Source organism: Ictalurus furcatus, chromosome 4 (assembly GCF_023375685.1).
Source record: "Ictalurus furcatus strain D&B chromosome 4, Billie_1.0, whole genome shotgun sequence".
In the NCBI taxonomy this organism is placed as follows: Eukaryota; Metazoa; Chordata; class Actinopteri; order Siluriformes; family Ictaluridae; genus Ictalurus; species Ictalurus furcatus.
The window spans coordinates 31,264,685-31,288,702 of NC_071258.1; the positions used below are offsets into that span (position 1 = coordinate 31,264,685).

The window sequence follows — 24,018 nt, forward strand, 5'->3', positions numbered from 1 at the left end:
CTACTTCAGCAGAGCACGGTAGAGCAGGAGCGATCGGCTCGTCTCTCGCTCCTGCTCCAGGTAGAATATGAAGTCCCTGAGGTTCACGCGCGTGATTCGCTGCCGATGGAACTGGCGCGAGGACGACAACGATGAGGCTGGAGAACCCACGGAGCTCCCCGACACCTACAGAGAGAACCGAGGACCAGAGTGAGAACCGACTGTGACAGATAAGAGTCATGGGTAAGAACATCAACGCATTCACACTCGATAGGGGAGAAATAATAATAATAATAATAATAATAATAATAATCCATAATACAATGAGTCTTTATTGTCACATATACATTACAGCACAGTGAAATTGTTTTCTTCGCATACCCCAGCATGTCAGGAAGTTGAGGTCAGAGAGAGAGAGAGAGAGAGAGAGAGAGAGAGAGAGAGACATGCACACAGACCTTTTACTCCACCCAAAAAGGAGGACAAAAAGGAGTCCAGCGCTGGGGTGAGGAAGTGAGGAGCTAAATAGCAGTGTGTACTGCGTGAGGTGTAACTAGAAGCCAGTGAAAGTCATAAAGAATGGATTTTTAAAAAATAATAATATTTCCAATACCGAGAAAAAGTTTTTGAGTTTCGGAGCTGCTCCGTTTTAGTGGGAAAGAAAGTCACAGGAGTCAACAATTACAAAAAAATCTACAACTTAAAAGTTATTTTAGACTTGAACCATTTAAAATCAGACTTCATCAAATTTCCTCAGATGAAAGAGAGGAGAAGCAGAAAGAGCCCAAAAACACAAGCCACGATGTTTGGCATGAATGATGAAGCCATGTCTGATCCACCTCCATCCATTCGCTCACAATTAGAGGGATTATGCTCCATAAACACGGATCATGGAGGCAGCGAGGGCTGTGATTGCAAACATCTGGCTCTGGTCAGAGTTCATGCCGTGGCTTTGGTCTGAAATGCATACGAGGCCTTTTATACCGACCTAATAACAACCGCCTTCGTGTTCTCATAAAGTGTGTGTGTGTGTGTGTGTGTGTGTGTGTGAGCTCAGCTTCACACAGGTGGAGTGTGTGTCAAGGCTGAGTGAGTGTGTGACAGGCAGAGCTCAGGATGGCCTCAGGGCGGAATCAGGACACCTGCAGCTGCCTCATCAGGCCAATCAGTGATGACCCCGTGTGAAAGGCTGGTCTGCCTGCTGCCATGGCAATTACTGCCAATCATCAGCTCAGCCAATCAAACGCATCCGTCCACCTGGAGAGAACTGTGTGTGTGTGTGTGTGTGTTGTAGGATGGATATGTCATATGACATCATGCCTGCGAGCTCCATCACAGATAAAATGACAGATGCTGCTTCTAGCCGTGTGGATCTTCTTTTCTATCTCTCTCTCTTTTCTCTGTTTTCTCTCTCTGTTCTCTCTCTGTTCTGTGTTTTCTCTCTGTTTGGACTTTACAGAGTCTGGTTGTTCGCATCAGGCTGCTCTTTAAACCTGGAATTAGCGGCATTAGCGAGCAGCCATGCGTAGCGCATCACGCTTTGTTTCAGAGCACATTGAATTTCACATGCTTTCTTCTCTTCTCTCAGCATGAGCTTGCAAGATGTGGTAGGGACCATGAATACGTGTGTGTGTGTGTGTGTGTGTGTGTGTGTGAGTCTCTCTCTCTCTGACCTTTCTGCCTATATTTTGATTGCCTAACCAGGCACAGTGTCACACACACACACACACACACACACACACACACACACACACACACACACCACAACACATATCACAAAACACAGGGCCAAGAAAGGAAGGAAGGAAATAAGAAATAATGAAGGAAATGACATGAAAAGAAAGAAAGAGGGAAGAAAGAGGGAAAGAAAGAAAGAAAGAAAAAAAGAAAGAGGGAAAGAGAGAGAGAAAGAAAAAAAGAAAGAGGGAAAGAGAGAGAGAAAGAAAAAAAGAAAGAGGGAAAGAGAGAGAGAAAGAAAGAGGGAAAGAGAGAGAGAAGGAAAGAAAGAAAGAAGGAAAGAAAGAAAGAAAGAAAAGAAGGAATGGAAGAAAGAAAGAAAGACAAAGAAAAAGAAATGACAAAAAGAAAGAAAGAGGGAAGAAAGATGGAAAGAAAGAAAGAAAGAAAGAGAGAGAGAGAGAAAGAGGGAAAGAAAGAAAGAAAGAAAGAGGGAAAGAAGAGGGAAAAAGAAAGAAAGGGAGAGAGAAACAGAGAGGGAAAGAAGGAAAGAAAGAAAGAGGGAAAGAAAAAAGGAAAGAAAGAGGGAAAGAGAGAGAGAAAGAAAGAGCGAAAGAAGGAAAGAAAGAAAGAAAGAAAGAGGGAAAGAAAGAAAGAAGGAAAGAAAGAAAGAAGGAAAGAAAGGGAAAGAAAGAGAGAAGGAAAGAAGGAAAGAAAGAAAGAGGAAGAAAGAGGGAAAAAAAGAAAGAAAGAAAGAGGGAAAGAAAGAGAGAAAGAAAGAGGGAAAGAAAAAGAAAGAAAGAAAGAGGGAAAGAAAGAGAGAGAGAAAGAAAGAGGGAAAGAAAAAGAAAGAAAGAAAGAGGGAAAGAAAGAGAGAAAGAAAGAAAGAGGGAAAGAAAAAGAAAGAAAGAAAGAGGGCAAGAAAGAAAGAAAGAGGGCAAGAAAGAGAGAGGGAAAGAAAGAGGGAAAGAAAAAGAAAGAAAGAAAGAGGGCAAGAAAGAGAGAGGGAAAGAAAGAGGGAAAGAAAAAGAAAGAAAGAAAGAGGGCAAGAAAGAGAGAGGGAAAGAAAGAGGGAAAGAAAAAGAAAGAAAGAAAGAGGGCAAGAAAGAGAGAGGGAAAGAAAGAGGGAAAGAAAAAGAAAGAAAGAAAGAGGGCAAGAAAGAGAGAGGGAAAGAAAGAGGGAAAGAAAAAGAAAGAAAGAGAGAGGGAAAGAAAGAGGGAAAGAAAAAGAAAGAAAGAAAGAGGGCAAGAAAGAGAGAGGGAAAGGATGGATCGAGAGTGGAAATGTTTCTGATAGCTTGGGGATTTCTGGAGTTCAGGACTGAGGGAGGAGAGAGACAGAAAAAGAAAAAAGGAAGAAAGAAAAAATGGATAGATGGAAAAAAAAACATATGGGGAGGAATGACACACACACACACACACACACACACACACACACACACTGCAGACAACTGCATGACGGCCACAATGGTGTGAGGATGCTGTTGCCAACATTCTCACCTACACACCCGCTGCTGACAACCTGCTGGCGGCAAACGCACACACATGTACACACACACACACGTGTACACACACACACACACACACATACACACACATGTACACATACACACACACACACGGCTGGCCATCAGGAGCATGGTGAGAGGTGATGTGTGTGGGGTGTGTGAGTGTGGATGAATACTAATCTGGTCATAATGTGTTCACACACGCAGGCTAATAACACATTAGTGAAGCGCAGCGCTCGCAGACCTGTGTGGGTATTCAGCTCTCACTGGGGGAAACCCCCGGCACTGAGCATTATGGGTAAATAATGGCTGAAGTGACGGTAGGGGGTATGGTGGAGGGAGACCCCCTGTCAGGACTAACCACACAAACACGCCATAAACAGAGAGACAGAGAGAGAGAGAGAGAGAGAAACTAAATCTAACTCTTACATCAGAAACAGGTTCCTGATTGGTCAGATTCCAGGACAGGAAGTAGTCAGAGGTTATAACCAGGAAAAGGACAGAGACTTCAGCTACACGTCGAAAGCCACATTCTTTTCTTTACAAAGCAGAGGAATGCGTCCGAATATCCCCACTACCCTACTACACATTAGGCGACAAGCAAAACGCCAAAGGAAACTCCGCTATCCCATAATGCACCGGGACTGGCGCGGAAGAGCTGCCAGAATCCACGCGGTGTAGTACGTCTGGATCGTGTTCATGCTACGTATAAGAGTCCCTCCTGCCAGTAATGAGGACAGAAAGATAGACAGATACTATGCAATCAGGCCAAAAGTATGTGGACACCTGACCATCACACCCATATGTGGTTCTTCCCCAATAAAACTGTCGCCATAAAATACTAAGCACTCAGCTGTATAGAATGCCGAATACAGTTTCCCTTCTCGGGAACGAAACCTGTTCCGGCATGACAACGTCCCTGTGCACAAGACAGGAAAACATAAAGAGAGACAAAGAACAGAGCAGAGTAAGGGAATGAAGATTTATGTGAGCGCTGGCCAGAGGAACAGAAGAAAGAAAGAAAAAAAAACACAGAATATATTATCTCTGTTAACTGTGATACACTTCTACATGTGTGTTTACATTTGCATCGCTACCGCAAAAGTCTTCACACACAGGGGGAAATGTATCCTACTTAGTTTATATTTTATATATATATATATATAATTTAAAGTTTATATTATATATATAATTTAAAGTTTAATGAATGTAAAACGTCTGCAAAGTTTCAAAAATCAAAGCGCACGACAAACGGAGTTATCGACTCCCAAAAGAAGGAATCGATTCTGAACAGCTGAATCGAGTCGTTAGTGATTCCAGACTTTACTTCCTGTACTAACCTACGTAGGTTTATAACAATAAACCCCGCCTCTGGTCTTCATCGGCTGCTCGCTGATAGACGGAGCTGAAACTCGTTACGGTAGTGGGCGTTTCCTTTTTGAAACACGCTGACAGCAGACAGGGACATCTGACCAATCTGAGCAGAGTATGCTCTCTGAAAGGAGGAGTTTAGAGTGAATCGTTTAGAACGGATCATTGAACGAGTCTTTTTTGACACTTGGGGAAAAAGGTAACGCTGCAGTTTAAATTATGAGCACGTTAAAGTGTTTTTTTGTCCTCGGATGCGTGTAAATCTATTGTACGAGACCGTTAAAACAAAATTAGGCACGTTTCAAAACCATAATAGGTGCGCTTTAACAAATTCAGAAAGACCCGCAAGTGTTGCGGACCGACCCAGAAGCGAACGTCCGCTGACGTCCGCTGACGTCCGCTGACGTACGGAGACTTCTGGGACGCCCCGTATGCACGTGATGCGCACTGGATTCACGTCTTGAGGAAAAAGGTAATCCTTTCGAACAGGCTGAACGGCAGTGAAGGGAACGCGGACGATTCGACACGTCACCATTAAACTGTCGCTGACATGAAGGCAGACCGTTTAGGGAGTGCGAATTTTCTGCACGGGTGCTTCGAGAAGTCTCGGTGTGATACTTGATTTTTAAAGACGGCTGTTAAAAGTGACTAGGAGCCATGAAAGTATGAGAAAAGGAAGTGGATCACGTCACTGTGCTGCGAGTGCTACACCGGAGACGGCTGAATCAGTCAGCTACTGCGATGTAGCAGTAAAAATGAGAACGCTGATCCTGCTACCTCGACTCAGGGCTAAATAAGAATCTGTTTTGAGGTGGAGAGGGCTGAGTTTTTTTCAGCCTGAGGCGGTGGGAGGACGTAAAGCCGAAGCACACGGTCACCTCCGTGCTGCCTCACTCTCCTCCAAACCCTGACGGCATCATGGGACCGGACCCCCTCTCTCCAAAATCCACCTCCATAATAACTCCTGCCATTAATTAAGACCAGAGGCCTGCTCTTTTCCCTCCCTCTCTCTTTCTCTCTCTCTCTCTCTCCCTCTCTCTCTCTCTGCCTGGAGAAAAGGCCGATGAGGACATTTTGGAAAGAGTTAACAGATGTCGGCTGATTGGCCCGGGGGCCTTTCGAGACATCGCCCGAGTGATGTATTTGATGTGGAGTTTATTCGGCTCCAATAAACGTATAAAGAATTAGAATAATAATTTGCAGCTGTACGCGGAGAGGATTACAGGCCAGAGCTCTCTTTGAAGCCAAGAAGCACAAACACGGGAGCGGAGAACAGAAAGGCGAGGCTTTGTGCGCTGAGCTACGGGTCAGCGAGGAGGCCACGGCGGGTCGAGTAACCTGTGCGCGTGTGTGTTAATATCTTAGTTTACAGGCTGTCAGGGGACGTTTTATAAAGTGTGCGTGGGGGAGAGAAGTGAGCGCTTCGTGAATGTAAATCAGAGAGACGTTTAAAGCTCGCTACACGGTGTACGTTCCACACGAAGGAGGAGCCGAGCTACAGAAACGCCGCCGTGGGTATGACGGACCGGTTTCATTTACAGAGCCCGGGTTTGGGGGGGTCGTATAGGGGGGAATGTTGGGAACTGGAAAGACAAAGAAGTAAGGATGGAAGTAAGTCGCACTTATTCTGAGCGCTGTGATAAATGGAGGAATTACATTCAAAACAAACAACCTCAATTCACTCCCACGATAAAGAGCAACAAATCTCCAAAACGGCCGCTCGCTGCACGCCTTAATACCCGCACATAAAACAGAAAACAGCGTGCGAGAGCGAGAGAGAGAGAGAGAGAGAGAGAGAGAGAGCTCCATGGCGATGCATAGCAACGGCGCACAATCTCAGTCAAGGAGAAAGAAGGCGAAGGGGGGGTAAAAAAAAAAAAAAAAAAAACACCTTATTACTTCTAACTCCTGCAAGCCATTTTGGTCTCCAAAGGTTTCGCAGTGCCTCGGGCGCTGTGTCTGCAGTGTTTCGGGAAATGACTTGCCTTCGCACGAACACTGCCATGTTCTGCAGTGCCGCTGCCCCCCAGCAGCCCCGCTCAATTTCTCTTTAACCCTTTCCTGCCTTTCGCGCCTGAGAATCACCGCCTCTGAGCTCGTTCTCTCTCTCTCTCTCTCTCTCTCTCTCTCTCTCCACCTTAGTCTGTCACATTGTTTAGCCTCAAACAGACACCGCTTTCCGCCCCGTTCTCCTTCTGAGCCCCGGAGTTGTAGCGTCAGTCGTCTCGGTCTCCGTCGCCGTCTCGACCGGCTACGAGCACAAGGTTAGTCTTAGTGTTTTTTTTTTTTGTTTGTTTTTTGTTGTTTTTTTTGTTTTGTTTTTTTGTCTCGCATGCACTGGAGTGTGTATCCAGGCTGGATTAACTCTGCAAACTCGTTGACACAACACATAATTAAACATTTCGCTCGAGGTCAGGAATTTTCTAATTAGTAGTGTTACTGACAAAGCTGCAATTGCATCGCCTTGAGTCACGCAGTCCACAGGTTACTGCTGAGATGAAAGCCGTGCCTGAAGCATTGTTCTGGGGGAAAGTTCACACAAACACGAATCCACACAAACACACACACACACACACACACGTCTGTCTTACTATCCTTGTAAGGACCTTCCATTGACATAATTATTAATGCAGCTAATTAATGCTATGCTACACCTAAACCTAACACTAACCTTAAACCTTCATTTTTGGAAACCTTTTTATTTATTTATTTATTTATTTAAATAAAAGCCCTACATAGCTTTAATAAAAACTTGTGGGGTCCTGTCAACTGTCCCGACAAGGTCAAAACTGAGATATTCCTATAATGTCCCTACCAAGATATATAAAAAACATGCACACACCAAAAAAAAAAAAAAAAAAAAATCCAGAAAGAAGGGTCACCTGGTGATACTGCTTGTTTTTTTTTTTTTTAAATGTCTGGAAGCTTCCTCTGGAACAAAAGTGCTTCAAAACCTTTATAATTGAAAGCAAAAATCTACAACGTCTCTCATTCTCTCTCTCTTTATTTCCACTCTCCTTTTGTTTCTCTCAGAAAGAGTTTCAGCTGGGAGACAAAGAAACAAAAGCCGCCGAGGCGTAATTACAGTTAATTGTGCATCTTCAAATGCACATGCTGTATTTTCCGGACGATAAACATGTTTTTTTGCCCTTTAGCATCTGCTGCAACTTATAATGCAAATCAGAGGACGTTATCATTTTCCCATTAGCCTGATTGCAATATTTATTAGTGTTCTTACGGTAGGGCGTGCTACTCCAGCATTTATGGTAGTTATTGGCACTAATTACACGGAAAATCCCACTGTAGCTGTGCCAGCACGGTCCGTGTCTGTTTTAGACGCAGAGTAATCATTATGTCAGATAAATAAACCCACTATCTTAATGAAACCGCACGTATGAAGATTGTCTCAGGATTTAGGTGGTGCGTCTTGTACTCCGTAGCGGATTACTGCCTGGGAAATACAACATGTGGAGAAAAAGACACGTCCATGTTCACGACCCACATCCGGCGCTGCACTAACGTCTCGAACATACTGTCTAAACAGAGACGTCTGTGGCTTAACTACTCGCAACTGAGACACACCGGACAGCTGCGCTGAAAATAAACAGGAAAATATGATCCAGGTACTCTGTCCTGTCCCGTGTCCAATCACAGACTGTCGTCCTCTCGATACCGATCTCAAATATATACCGTAAGACTGATGCGACTGTAGTCTGGCACTCGGCGGCCATCTTGGCAATACTCCCGATCAGTATATCCAATGATATAAGATCGGACTCCTGTCTACTCGAATGACGAGAGATTCTTAAAGCAGAAAAGGAATGACAAGAAGACCTTTCAAACATGGATTTCTGGAAACGCGCGGAAATCTGACAGAACTTTTATAAATAACATGTCGTCTTCGGTTCTAAAAAGATGGAACGAATAAAAGATTGTATCATGGTTCAACATAACTAACAAGTGCCCTATATCTCTGTGTGTGTCAGTGTAAAAAGTTCTAGACCTACAAAGTGACCGGCTCTTTTTTTACTAATGGGCAGGACTTTCAACAAAAGCTCATAACTCAGGACTTCTCAGGACCTCCAACGAGGGAAAAACAAACAAACAAACAAACAAACAAACAAACAAAAACACAGAAAGTCTGGAAGTTCTCCCCGAACCTCCGGTGACATCATGTCATCATGGACGCCGCTGACATCGTCAACAGAGACACGTTAGTTGGTTACATTCGTAACTCTTACTGTTTTGAGAAGGTAAGTACATCATAAACTCAGGGTGCCTAATGTTAGCTGGCTAGCTTGTTGCTAACAAACACGTGCTTTGGTGGGAAAAAAAACAAAAAAAAAACAACAGCTCTCTGAGATTCACTCCTTGGCACAGAAGCTCAACATTGAAGCCCCTGACTGGATACCGTACTGGATATCTCAGGCTACGCGCTAAACACGGCGTCTGTGGAACTTTTCTTTTTGGCGTGTATTAAAAATTCAGTGAGTTTCATATGTAAAGCGAACCCAGTTAAGAAGTAAACGTCAAGGATGGAGTAGGAACGCAGCTCCTCAGAAGACTCGGCTAATGAGGGCTTGTTGATTTTTAGGCCGTTCGCTAAGTCGCTTCCTGAGCTGTGTTAAATTTTAATCCTCTCTGACTTGCAAGGTGGAGTCGGCACTAACAACCGGGGATACACTCGCTGGGGTCCCAAGGCTTACGCTGACCGACCGGGATTTCTCCCCGTGTCTCTGTAGAGCTGAATCCTAAAATCCTCACAAAATGCAACCTTCTGTAATCAGATAATCATGAAAGCGAGTGGGGAGGGCGGAAATAAAACGAAAAGTTCAACCGAATTACAGCCTCGACCTCATTCGCTTTGAGCTTTGAACGAGTAATGGGGTCTTTTTTGGAGTATAAAGAGCGAACTCCCATCTGATCGTGAAAAGTCTCGAACCCGGAGCTGTCAAATCTGCCCTAAAAACGCTTTACAGGGAAGTCGAACTCTCTCACGCTCCATGAATAAAACTATACACACACACACAAACTGTATTGATCTCTGCCGCTCTCTCGGTTATTTTTCCGCAGCGCCAAGATCTGTCGTTCCCGTCTTTGTGAGCTCCTCGTGTGCCTACCGAGACTCTGGAGTCCCGCCGTCTTCTGAGGACCGATGAGATTTTATTTAATATCCCAGGAAAATAACAGGAATGCTGTGTGAGTAAGTCTTTCTGATGGATTTGGCAAGCACGGGTCGCTCGTCGTTTCCCGAAAACGTTTCGCTTTTTCCGTCCACGTTCCGATGCCAAGCTGCGGAAGGCGGGATACGCCGATCCGGCGCTTACAAGGGTGACGTTCAGACCGAGAATGCGTGTCGGAAAGTGCTGCTGGGTTCCGCTCAAGCATAAAAACTCATACTAGGGTTGCTCGGTGTCGCTCGAATAAAATCAGCCGGCAGTTGCCTCGTGCAAAGAGCCCACAGGCATCGCTTCCTTCTATACCTGCATGGGCTTTAGGCTAAATTAAACCTTATCTACATATTTACTTAGTGTAATTATCACGACAGATGATGCTGTAGATTTACAAGAGTTTAGATAACGGAGTGAGAGACTGTTTCTCCACCTGAGGTGCAAAGCTGGAAGCGGCGCAGCACAAATACACCTACAGCAACACCTCATACACCGAGGCCTCCGGAAAAAAGCACACACACACACACACACCCACACACACACGGCATTAAAAGCACGATCATTTTGTGACTAAACGAGCATAATGGGAGGAAGCCGGAGAACCTAGAAGAACCCTACACTGACATGAGGAGAACATGCGAAATGCCACACAGACAGTAACCCGAGCTCAAGATCGAAACCCTGGAGCTGTGAGGAAGCAACGCTACCCGCTGTGCCACCGTGCCACCCGTCAAATAACGAAATCCCGCATGAAATTAATTTCTGAGCTTGTTTGAAATATCGCCAGAAATATTCCCCGTGTAAAACTAATCCGGTCCAAGTAGGGCTTAAGATTTGACGAGTAGACACGGAGATCGATTTATGAGCTCGAATCTTTTTTAACATCAATCAGTCCGTACAGGATTTTGGCTTTTTAAAATGTTTGCAATGCAACTTTTTTTTTTTTTTGCGGAAAGCTACTTGAATCGGCAAAATCGCAGTTGAACGAAATTGTTTCGCGCGGGCTTTCACAGTGAGGTTTGGTGGTCAATTCAATTCAATTCTATTTGTATGGCGCTTTTAACGACGGACGTTGTCTCAAAGCAGCTTTACAGAAACATATAAACACAGGATACGGATTTTAAATGTGTGAATTTATCCCTATTGAGCGGGCCGGTGGTGACGGTGGTGAAGAAAAACTCCCTAAGATGATATGAGGAAGAAACCTTGAGAGGAACCGGACTCAGAAGGGAACCTGTCCTCATCTGGGTCACAACGGAAAGTGTGAAAGTAAAGGAAAGTTCATTATGGTTTAATATGAGGTCTGTTTTGTTGAACTAGTCCAGTGATCACTAAAGGAGACTCGAGTGTAAAACTGTACGTGGTAATTGCAGTCTCAAGGCCATCGCAGCAACCGTAGTCCGGGCAACCACAGCGAGAACGTCCATGTGGAATTGAAGTCCAAAACCATTTCCATGTTACTTCAAGCAGCACCGTCCTCAGCAATCTCCAAATGAGACCTTCGAGCTGTACGTGTGAATCGAAGAGGGCTCTGGCTGAACGCGTGTCGTGATGACATCACACGACGCGTCTCGTCCCGAATCTGCGGAAAATCTGCGGTAATTTTTAAAAAAATTGCAAACGTTCGCGAAATCGCAAAAATCCTGCACGGACTGATTAACACACGATGATCGAACCTCATACGTGACATTTATACGTTCCGAAATCTCGCTGTTCGGCTGTACGTCTCACTGAAATTCACTTGAACGGTTTATTTTTTTGCCTTCTTGGAGTGTGATCCGGCTGCTCACTGGAAATCAGAGGCAATATGACAAACTGTTGATGCTCAAACGTCTAAGTAAGGACATGTGTGTGTGTGTGTGAGACAAGTGACATCTGTTTATTCCATCCCACATGGTCCAAGTATGTGTATGTGTGAGCATGTGGAGCATAAACACACGCCCACACACGCGGGCTTTACAGACGAGTCAGACAATAAACAGTTGTGGTGTGTAACGAGTTGCACGAGTGATGAGGAAGAGCGCGGATTCCTGCTTCGTCGGCGCCATCAGTCAGGCCGCTTCATTACAGCCCGGCCAGATACATAATTCATACCGCCTTAAAAAATACATGCCCTGCTCCATCACGCAGAGACGTGACAGACAGAGAAACTCAGGGCTTCTGTTAGCGCCGCCATCATTTGTAACATGGCCGGATTTGGATGTGTAGAAAAGCAGGGCTGGTAATTAGCGTCAGTCGCAGTGATGCATAATGAGGCTTTGTAATGGTGCTGCTCTGTGCTGGACGAATCCGGCAGTCGCACTCGCTTATTTTAAATGCTTTAAACTCAGCGCCACTAATGTTGGTCTCGATGCGGACAGCACGTTTTACACCCACTCAGACGAACAGATCACAGCGTTTAAAAACGCTAACATCCGTACTGCCGAGTTTTAAATTTAGGTAGGTGTGGACCAATCATGAATTTATTAGCTAGCTCAATTGATGTTTTGCTTGGCCAGAAAAATAACTAACTATGCTGAAACGTGTTAGCTAATAATAATAATAATAATAATAATAATAAACTTTATTTTTATATAGGGTTACTACAGCAATTTGCCAACGATTTTAATATTTCATTTATTAACAAACAACACGTTGTGCATTTTAACGGTCGAAGGATAGATTTAATGTTGTGGAACAAGTCCGTTCCGAGACAGTCCCTCCAGGATTTTGCGATCCCAGAATTTAACGCGAAGCCAAGCAAACTCCGCGATATTCCGAAGGAGCTTGCAATTTGTCAGAACTACCGCGGATTTTCCGCAGATTCGGGACGAATAAACAGGAGAGTTATATTATCTATATATATATATATATATATATATATATATCCATATTATTATATAAAGTTATAATCTAACGTTACACTGTACTTCATTTTGATCAGTCTGCTGCGAGAATAACGATTAAAACACATTATTCTGAGATAATGTAAGGCATCGATATCCATGATCATTTCCAGGGCAAAATAAATTAGTTTGAGAATTTTACTTTCATCTACCAACAAGGGGGAAAAACTAACTTAACGTTACTAACTTGTTACCCGTGTATACTTTCAGTAGTAGAAGACTTTTTATGTATGGGCAGAAATGTTTTGCAACAAAGTCATTAGGCACTTACATTTAATTTCCCTATTTGAATAAATACCTGGCTATCGTTATCATTCACACTGCTGTAGAATTCAAATCTGACCTCCCGGTCACGCTGATTCCCGATTTGAGATTGAAGCAGCCGCTCTAATTAGGCTCGTGCGATGAATCCCGCAGCGGGCGGTACGCTGGGCGCGGAAGCTTAAGGAAATGGGTGTTTAAGTTTCCTGCACAAAGAGAGGAGAGTCCCTCGTGCACGGCTTGCTAACCTCCTCACCGGGCAGCCGGGGATCGATTCTAAATCTTAATTAGCCAAATGACAAACACGGCACATGCTCTAATGAACTGTGTAGCCTGTCAAACAGCTGGCTGTATATATTTATTGAGATCAGAGTTAAATTTAATTATTTGGTCAATTAGCTACAGAGGCCTGGCGAGTCTCAGAAGGCACAGAGGAAAAGAAAGAGGAGGGAGGAATGTGATCAGCGCTGAGTTACCACACGGCATCTAACGCAGACACGGCTAGCTATGAAAGAAGAAAGACTATATATAAAGTGACTCAGTAAGGTACTACACCCTCACGAGCTGTCAGATCTCTTAGTATGCAGATTCTTAAGAGATTCTCTGGAAGTGTACTGGAGAAACGAACTCTTCTTCCCAAAGATATGACCTCAGACGGTGTTTCGATGACGGAAGTAAAGAGCGCTGTCTCGTTGAGATCTGGTGACTGCCAAGGTCATTTTCATGCTCAGCAAATCATTTCGCGAGCCTGTAGATGTGGGCGGAGTCATCCTGGAACTCCATCCAATCAGGGTAGAAATGTTCCATCGTAGGATAAATGTGAGAAAACAGTTATGTTTCACTACAGGGGACGACGTAAGGCCAAATCATACCAGCAAAATAAATAAATGCCCCCAGTAGCATGACAGAGAAGCCAGTTTTTAGTATGAGGACACCCGAGTATTGAACATCTCATTCCAAATATCACGGGTGTGAATATAGAGTTGTTCCCTCTTTGCTGTTATAATAATCCCCTCTCTTCTGGGAAGGCTTTCCGCTAGGATTTGGAAGCGTGGCTGTGGGGATTTGTGTTCATTCAGACACAAGAGCATTAGTGAGGTCAGACACTGATGTTAGGTGAGGAGGTCTGCGTTTCAATTCACCCCAAAGGTGTTTGAGGTCAAGGGTCAAGAAGGTCAAGGATCACTCCAACGTTAGCAAATCATGTCTTCATGGAGCTGGCTTTGTGCACAGCGGCGTTGTCATGCTGGATGGAACACATTTGAGCCTCTTAGTTCCAGTGAAGGGAAATTACCACAGCATACAAAGACATTCTATACAGCGGTTTGCTCTTTAAAAATGTGAAGTCGGACATGGCGGGGTTTTTTTTTTTTTTTTGGTTTGTTCGTGTTTTCCACATCATGCACAGAGACACGTTTACATCATAAATACTGATGTCGATGACATATAATGACGAAATCTAAACGGAACTGATATTTCCTGTTGGACTTCCTTGAACCACAGAAAAAAGACCGGTATTTATTTTTAATCACATTTCAAGCCATCTTAACTACACCACGGTGTAATATGGCTATGTAGGAAGGCTTGTTATCACCAACGATTACACACTTTCTCAAAACTGTAGAACAAATGAATTTCCTCCTGACGACCTCTATACGTTTTATTATAAACGTGAGGTGCAAGAATCATGCAGTACAAACATCACTCTACTGCATAACACTTTCCGCCATTAGGAAGTGTTCCTAACTTTCTTTCTTTTTTTTTTTTTTTTTTTAAATTAATCAAAAGTAAGAAAGAAATGAACAGTGCGTGCGTGTGTGTGTGTGTGTGTGTGTGTGTGTGTGTGTGTGTGTGTGTGTGTTAGAGAGAGCGAGAGAAATTAAGCTGAGCCAAAAAGTGTGACTTGGTTTAATATTTTATAATTGCCAAGGGACATTCGAAGATCAATGAATTTTTTGCCTGAGACGCACATCAGAAAGAGATGTACTTCAGTCTTTTTAGGGAACATTGGTCTATTTAATTCGGGTGTCTGATGCATGTGAAATACGCTTCCCCTGGTCTCCTTCGGGTCCTGGAGGCATGGCTGCGGGCGAACATTACCACTTTTAATGGGCAGCCCTCAGAAGAGGCGAATAAGCCAATAACCCATCCATGCTAATGGGCCCGTCTGTTTATTCACTCTCAGCCCTTCTCTTCAGCTAATTTTAGCCTCGCTGGCTTTTTCCACACACAAATAAATAAAAATGGGAGGAGGGGAGTGGCTGCTAAAATCTGTACTACAACAAAGCACAATCTATATCCCAGACGCAGTTTGGGGAAAACAATGGAAAGCTTCTCTTCAGCATAAAGACACTCCAGGAAGTGCTCGCTCTAATCTGTCGGCACCTTCCCAAAACAAAACGTTTAAAAAAAAAAAACGTGGAACAATGCAATATAGGACGTGTCACGGGTTATAGGGGTTTTAGGTGAATTATTAAGTTCCTAGCGTATTTAACGTCAACAAGTTAAAGCCACGTGATCTACTAATGATCAAGCGACAGACGTGCGAGTGGAAATCCAATCCCTTCCCGATACTGCTTTCACGTGAAAGATCACCACAGGGGTCAGAAATAAGCAAGACGTACATACGGACGTATACGGCAAGCAGTGAGAAACCTCACAGTTACACAAAAGCAATGAATGGACACGAGTAGAGATGAGTTATCCACCTCGCCACGCTGAGTTCATTCATAATCAGACGAACTTAAGCGGTTTAGGGCCAAGTGTCCCTTTAAGCTTTGTTCAAAAGTGAGAGTATGACCTAATTAAAGCGCTGGCTTGCACACTGACTTTCAGACTACTGCAGGAACAGGATTACACACACACACACACACACACACACAAAAAAAAAAAACCCTGCACGTACTGATGAAATATCGCCTTTATAATCGTTTTGTTTGTGGGCGGAATATTAAAGGTCCTGGTCCGAAATATTTCCGAAGATTATTCGCTGGGGTTTGAATAGCGTACAGAATCAAGCGTGGGGAAGTATGATGGGATGATAGTGATGTCATGAAGTAATACAACACATAATACACCACGATAGACAATGGTTTCTAAGTATCACCGTTAGTGTCAGGTGCCAGTTCTTTTATTAATCCTCTTTTATCATTTTCTAAGACTTTACCTCGATTAAAATGGGATATTTACTGATTACTATTTGTATTAACTTTCATATTACTTCTAAACTGTTCTCCATAAACACCTACTTTCTTTTCACCTCGATCTTTCGATCGCACTGTAAATCCTGGATAAGTTCATTTCACTCGGAAAAATTCGAGGAAGCTAATTACCTCGAATTTTTTTTTTAAGTTGATCGGTCAATTTCTTTAAGCCGAATACACTTAAACATAACAAAGACTCAACTCAAACTTTGTCGTTTAAAATGAAATTTTCCGTTATAGTTAAGTGTATTCGGCTTAAAGAAATTGACCGATCAACTCAAAAAATTTTGAGGTAATTCGTTTCCTCGAATTTTTCCGAGTGAAATGAACTTATCCAGGTTTTACAGTGCGATCGAAAGATCGAGGTGAAAAGAAAGTAGGTGTTTATGGAGAACAGTTTAGAAGTAATATGAAAGTTAGTACAAATAGTAATCAGTAAATATCCCATTTTAATCGAGGTAAAGTCTTAGAAAATGATAAAAGAGGATTAATAAAAGAACTGGCACCCGACACTAACGGTGATACTTAGAAACCATTGTCTATCGTGGTGTATTATGTGTTGCATTACTTCATGACATCACTAATGGAAATAAAAAAGTGCTGTATGTATGAATGAATGAATTTAGTTTCTTACGATTATCACGAGGTAGAAAACAGTCAAAGACTTGGAGCCGTAAACATACACACAAATAACTATATCTGTAATAACACAAGTACCGGTGTTAACGTTTGAACTGGGACGCGTCATCGTCAGGATGCTTCAATTGAAAACTTTCTATTTAACGTGCGAGTACGTTTCGCTGTTTACTTTCTATTCGAAATTGATGCACGTGAAATGATTTTATTGGATGATTTCACAAACGTGATTCTTCACTAGGATTAATCCTAAACAGTGCCGGCTTATGAATGAACGAATACTAACGAAGCTGATATTTAATTAACACTCTGTGTTGGAAGTGTACACGCCTTACCATTTAACGTATCGAAATAACGTACTATTCAACAGCATTCACTCCATGGAGAAATTTGCATCCATTTTTTTTTTTTTTTTAGAAAGTTTTTGGTCACGGATTCAGACTTTCAGAATTGTTAAGTGTACGTAGAGAAATTATTACATCTGAATTGTTTGGTTTAAAAACTCGTTTCAGCATGTTTCAGTTATATTACCATGAACTGAGTGTATTTCAGTTTACTCTCTGAAGAAGAAGAAGAATTTTTTTTTTTTTCCTGCTCCTTCAACAGAAACTCGATTAGACTCCACCCGGAGCCAGCGCATCTGCAAACAGGTGTTCTTCCTCATAATCATCCCCCTTCTCAAGCAAAGAACCGAGAGCCTTAAAGATTAAAGTCACTCTCAGGACTGCGAGTGTTTCAGGCTGTGCTACACGCTTTAATGAAACTGAAATTCGTGGGAATAATAAAAAAAATAAAAAAATAATAATAATGATCATCACGGAGGTTTGTGAGAACACGGACTTTCGCGGAGAACGTTCGCCGCACAGCAGCCGATCGTTATTATTCAGCAGCTCGTTATTTAAACAGAGACAATTTGCCTGAAATCCTCAAAGGAAATTGAAATCTACCTGGACATTCCAGATTTTTAATTTATTTAATTTTTTAAAAAATCGTCGCGACTCCATATATTTTGTTCGATATTTTGTTAACTCTTAACACGACTATCTCTGGAAGCGCTTTATAGGAAAGTTTCCTGAACCTGACGTTATTTAACGCCGTGCTTCTCAGAGCGGAGTCGCCCGGAGGGGGGGGGGGGGGGGGGGTGCGTACTGTACGATGGATACGGTATCAGGGTCTGTGATGGACATCCATCGGGGGTTTTTTTTTAATCACGTGACATCGGTGGAGATTACTATCCATCCATTAGTATCAATGTTCTTGATTTTAATTATTAAGCATAATCGACGGGGTCCCTTGAAATGAAACGGTTTAATCTAAAACGCGATAATTTAAAAAAAAAAAAAAAAAAAAAAAAAAAAAAAACATGTTGACCTTAATCGAAATGCAATTTTCATAACGGGGACGTTAATATGAACCGCAGTGTTTCCCAAACACTATACTTTTGGTAATATAGTGCATCAGGTAGCATGAACTTGAGCATTAACACAGCATCGGTGACATTAACCGAGTATTTAGTGTATTTAATAATTTACTGTATATAAATAAATAAATAAATAAGGCAAATAATCGATGCTCCAGTCATATGTTTATGTTCTTTTTTTAGGGTTATTGTGGTATTTTAAAATGGAAAATCACGAGCAGGAAAAAAATAAAAAATAAAAATCGATATCACGTAAGCCTAGGTTACTGTACATTCATACATATGGGTTACAAAACACACTTTACTCAGTTTCAATTCTTCCTGTGTGCTGGAAAGAAGATCTAAATTGCACTTCAGGCAGTGAATTTCCCTCGACTTGAGCCTCATTTTTCATGTGTCGGAAAAAAAAATAAAATAAATCAAATCAGTGCATTGCAAAGCAGATCAGTAGTGTTTATGTTGGCAGTTCTGTCGCCATCTTTATTTTGCCTACCCTATACATTTCAATGTCTCCAATTCCCCCCTCCCAACACCCCCCCTCCCAATCCCCCCCATCCCCCCCCCCACACACACACACACACCCGCCCGTTCCTGCCAGGTCCTAATGAAATATCATTTGCAGCGTTTTCGCTCGGGTTTGCCCACAGGCATCAACCTTTCCGGCAGCAGAACGCGGCCGACAAAAATAATAAAACCCAAAAAGAGGCAAACTTTAATAAATAGCAACATGAAATCCAACAGCGCTGCGGTAATGTCACAATACAGAGCTGCTCGAACCCATCACACGGAATTACGCCGACGAGGTGGAAAGAGAGAACAAAAAGCTCCCTGCTGAAACTGTGTAAGCTGAATCCCGAGCTGAAATTGTGACAGACGTGACGTCGCGTTCAATCTCCGGTCGATTTATACTGAACACATTCCAACGCTCCGTGTAAACAACCGCAACGTCGGTGCGGAGCTCCAGAGGAACGTACGCAGAGTAAAGTACCGAGTAAAATAACTCCTGCGTGTAAAGGAGGCGTGGCCTATGTGCCTATCTGTCCCGATATAAGAGGCGTGGCCTCTCAATTAAGCGGTTTACTTCATCAAAATGAATTATTCCGCAACTATAGTGAAATATGTGTAGTTACTGTATGAGAGTTGCTACAGGACAGCTGTCCCGCCCACTCCTGAAAAAATTCTGACCAATCCCGTCTATTAATCACCGGACTCGTTCGCCACCGAAAACTCTGTCCAAATGTTCGTACAGTAAATCTTACTCGTACGTGCTGTCTCTCTTGACAGGTCCCTGGCTGCTGGCTCCCACTTGCATGAGCGTAAAAACATTACCCTGGCACAGATTTTTTTTTTTGTTGGGACCTGTGTGATCACACGTCTAGTACAGACCCGCTGACGGTTCCTGGTAGTTTAAGGGGATCGTGCCAAACGTCACTACACTGGTGCGGTCCTGAGATTTGAACCTACAGCCTTTCGGTCCCAGAACCAATGCAACGTGTGCGTTGTGTTTCAATAGAACTTGTCACGTCGAGGACATTTGTCATACTGAATATTGACATATTGATTACGCGTACGAGAATATTCTGTATCGCAGCAGCCCCGAAGCCCGTCTCTGCATCCCAGCATTCCCTTTTCCCCCCCGGTTTTCCTGCTCGTGATGGATGCGTGGGCCGGAGCCAGCGGGATGGAGAAACCCGGCTCTGGTTACCGCGGCGTCTCAGCAGTGCCAACTTCACGGCAAAAGAAAACTGCAGCGGGTTTCGTTCTTCACAAACTTAATTATATCAAGATTAACAAGGGAGGTAATTAATTTCTTTAAGATTGGTATCTTCCAAGTGCCTCAGGCTCGACTTTGTTGTCAAAACTGTATATTTAACCATTATTTCAGGGCAAAGTTTCCCAGGCTGTAATAAGACAAAAAAAAAAAAATCCCCGGTTCTGCATGAATATGCTAATATTCGAGGCGTCTAATCTAAACTCTGCCGCTAAAATATTAGCCTAGTACAAATGTATGATTATGTACATATATTTAGCATGAAATCAAGAGTCTCGCACATAGAAATGTTATATGAAACAATGAACACGCTTAATTTTCTTTCGCAGCGATCCAACAGCAGAGTGTATTACAGAACGGTGTGTTCTGCTGTTGGTGTAATGGCGTTGCTGCTAGGCTTCATTAAAGCAGCACACACACACACACACACCTCCATAAAATGGCCGCCCTCCAGGCCTCACACACACACATACACACACACACAGAGCTATTGTTCGGGCCGAGCCGCAGGCCAAGTGCTCTACATGAGCACGGGGGAAACTAAAAACACTAAGAGCCCATTTCCCGTGTGACGTGCCGGCTTCCAGAACCTTCCACACCATTGCCTCGGGGGCTGAACGAGCGAGAGTGAGAGAGAGAGAGAGAGAGAGAGAGAGAGAGAGAGGGAGAGATGCTGATACTCACACCCTTTTAGACATTTCAGCCTTCTATATTTAAGCTCCAGCTAGACATTTCATTAATGTGCATGATAATTAAACAGAAAAATATGACCAAGCTGTAAACCTACTCTATCAAAACGGACCGCTCGCTCCTTGTTGGTTCATGGCTCTCGTCATTACGTTACAAAATCCATGAGTATCAGCCAGTTAAAAGACGAAATCTTTCATTTCGTCCATCGAAATGTGAACACCGGGCAAGTAAAGTGTACCGGTATATGTTTAACGCTCTAAATATCCATATTGGATATTAAACCTAGAGTGGGCGTGGCTTAAACTGGAAGTTTTGGGGAAAGACTTGAGTGGGGTGAGGAGGGGGGGTCTTGGGATGGGGGGTGAATTCTAGGCTCTGACCTCAGCTACATCACTTCACTTCGTACCTGGCCTCACCAGTTATGAAGCGCTAACCCCGACCAGGCAGTTACTAAGGATGAACGAATGAACATACGATACGATCGGAAATGCATCGTGCTAAGGACGGGGCGATATGGACTTCAAACTATATCACGATATTTTCGGGTATTTATTGCGATAACGATATCAGTGACGATATAAAACAAAGTAGTGTTCACCGCTGTTTTTAGCGATGAGTGATAGCTGTGATCTTGAGAGTGGGGGTGGGGGGGTGGGGGGGGTATTATTTTCCCATCCAGTTTCAATTAAAGTGTGATTTTTAATTGAGAAAATTCACTCTTCACCATACTGTTGCTTTAAATCTATGCATTGACAATAGCACGTATATTAATGTGTGTGTGTGTGTGTGTGTGTGTGTGTGTGTGTGTGGTTTTCTGTCAGTTTTTACCCTAAACTGCAGAACACTGATCAAATGTGACATTGACCCACACGCCTTCTTAAGCGCTCAAAACCAAGGACACACAGCTCTTATTGTTACTTAAAAAAAATGCCCCAAGTCACCAACACAAACCTCACGCTACACACTAACACACGATACACACTCGGACTGTCGAATTCCTTAACTAATGTATTCAAGTGGATTTTATTTCAAGGAAACATTGCATTAAAATGCATTCAAATATGAATCAGCATATGACTCTACATTAAAAAAAAATTACTTTACTCGCAGTAATGTTTTCCCTGACACTACTTTCAATTTTTTTTTTTTTTTTTTTACGTCATACAAAATAATTGTAATTATTTAAGACACTTTATATTCAATCTGATTGGTGAGGTTAATTTTTTCACTAGTTCGGTACGCTTTTAGTCAATACTTTGTGTCAAGATAACAGCTCGGAGTCTTCTCCTATAATGCCTGATGAGGTTGGAGAATACATGGTGAGGGATCTGAGAGCGTTCCTCCGTACAGAATCTCTCCAGATCCTTCACATTTCGAGGTCCACGCTGGTGGACTCTCCTCTTCAGTTCACCCCACAGGATTTCTATGGGGTTCAGGTCAGGGGACTGGGATGGCCATGGCAGGGCCTTGATTTTGTGGTCAGTAAACCATTTTTGTGTTGATTTTGATGTATGTTTTGGATCATTGTCCTGCTGGAAGATCCAACCACGGCCCATTTGAAGCCTTCTGGCAGAGGCAGTCAGGTTTTCATTTAATATCTGTTGATATTTGATAGAGTTCATGATGCCATGTATCCTAACAAAATGTCCAGGTCTTCTGGCAGAAAAACAGCCCCAAAACATTAAAGAGTCACCACCGTATTTAACCGTGAGCATGAGGTACTTTTCCATATGGCTACCTCTCTGTGTGTGCCAAAACCACCTCTGGTGTTTATTACCAAAAAGCTCTATTTTGGTTTCATCTGACCATAGAACCCGATCCCATTTGAAGTTCCAGTAGTGTCTGGCAATCTGAAGACGCTTGAATTTTTTTTTCTATGAGAGTAGAGGCTTTTTTCTTGAAACTCTTCCAAACAACTTGTGGTGATGTAGGTGACTTCAGATTGTAGTTTTGGAGACTTTCTGACCCCAAGACACAACTAACTTCTGCAGTTCTCCAGCTGGGATCCTTGGAGATTTTTTTGGCCGCTCGAACCGTCCTCTTCACAGTGCGTTGAGACGATATAGACACACGTCCAATTCCAGGTCGATTCATAACATTTCCATTCATAGCATGTTCAACGCTTGTGCTATTTTCTTATAGCCACTTCCCATTTTGTGAAGCTCAACGACCTTTTGCCGCACATCACAGCTATATTCCTCGGTCTTACCCATTGTTATGAATGACTAAGAGAATTTGGCCTATGTGTGTTCCCTCATATTAATACCCCTGTGAAACAGGAAGTCATGATGGAACAATTTCCTGTTCCTAGCCACCCAGCTGTACTAAAAAAAAACAAAAACGTAAAATATCAACGTGAATATACTTCAAATATATATCTTTCTCATATGAATTCGTAGCGGTGCCAATAATTATTGCACACCTATATTTAACAAAGATATTTTTCTTGGATAAACCTGTGTTGTGTTTGATAACTGTTTGATATTCATGACAGCAGAGTATTTCTGTGAATTTTTTGGATCAGAAGGTTAAACAATAAAGACGATTTTTCACAGCCTTCTTTGTTTATATTTACCAAAGGTGCCAATATTAACGGAGGGCGCCGTATGTAGTAATGGGAGTGACGAAGGGACTCACTAAAGGCTCCTCGGAGCTTAAAGGGCTACATTTTGACAACACCGGCACAGACCGTTTCACTAAAACACAACACATACACACACAACCTCGAACACTGCGACATGCACCATCTCGTACCATCTCTCTCTCTCTCTCTCACACACACACACACACACACACACACACACACACACACAGCAGACCCTGTAGTCTTCCTGTTTGTCTGCCCAAGCTGGTCATTTACTCTGGCCCGTGCAGGGAGGGGATAATCGGGAGGAGGAGAGACGGAGTGGCCGAGCAGAAAGTGCGCACTCCGAGTTGGGATTGATTTACTTCATTAACCGAGATTACCAAGTTTAACTTACAAACCAGAGGTCAAAATTTCTCATTAAGGAGGGGAGCGCGGAGCACCGCGGGGCGACTGGACCGCTCTTATTACTGACTACACATTTCAATCTGTCTTTGATGTTCCGTGTTTTTGCCTCCGTCCCTCCCTCTCTCCGTTCTTCGCTCTCTCGCTTTCTCTATTTTTTTGGCAGAGAGGTTGATTTTAATTGTAGCTATAGAACAGAGCCCGCTTTGCCTGGAAGGCTGCCTCCATGTCCACGGCGAGAGAAGCTTTAGTGGTATTGGGTGCTGTCCATAGCCTCAGGCTCATTTTAATGGCTCCCTCCCTCCCTCCCTCCCTACATTCCCTGCTCAAATTGTTTTCCACATGATTCCTGTTAATTTAGCTGCAGGAAAGGGCATCGGTTTTCCTTGTACTTTCCCCCCTCTCTCTCTCTCTCTCTCTCTCTCTCGCTCTCGCTCTCGTTCCTTCCTTCCCTGAT

At 43.1% G+C, this 24,018-nt stretch overlaps 1 protein-coding gene across 1 annotated transcript in view; it reads right to left on the minus strand.

The window, feature by feature from the left end:
• The window catches only part of LOC128606253 (transcription initiation factor TFIID subunit 4), a 97,126-nt gene continuing 73,108 nt past the window's right edge, over positions 1-24,018 (minus strand). Inside the window, exon 15 of the mRNA XM_053622293.1 lies at positions 1-165. Coding sequence (XP_053478268.1) covers positions 1-165 — 165 coding nt within the window. The remainder of the gene's footprint in view (positions 166-24,018) is intronic.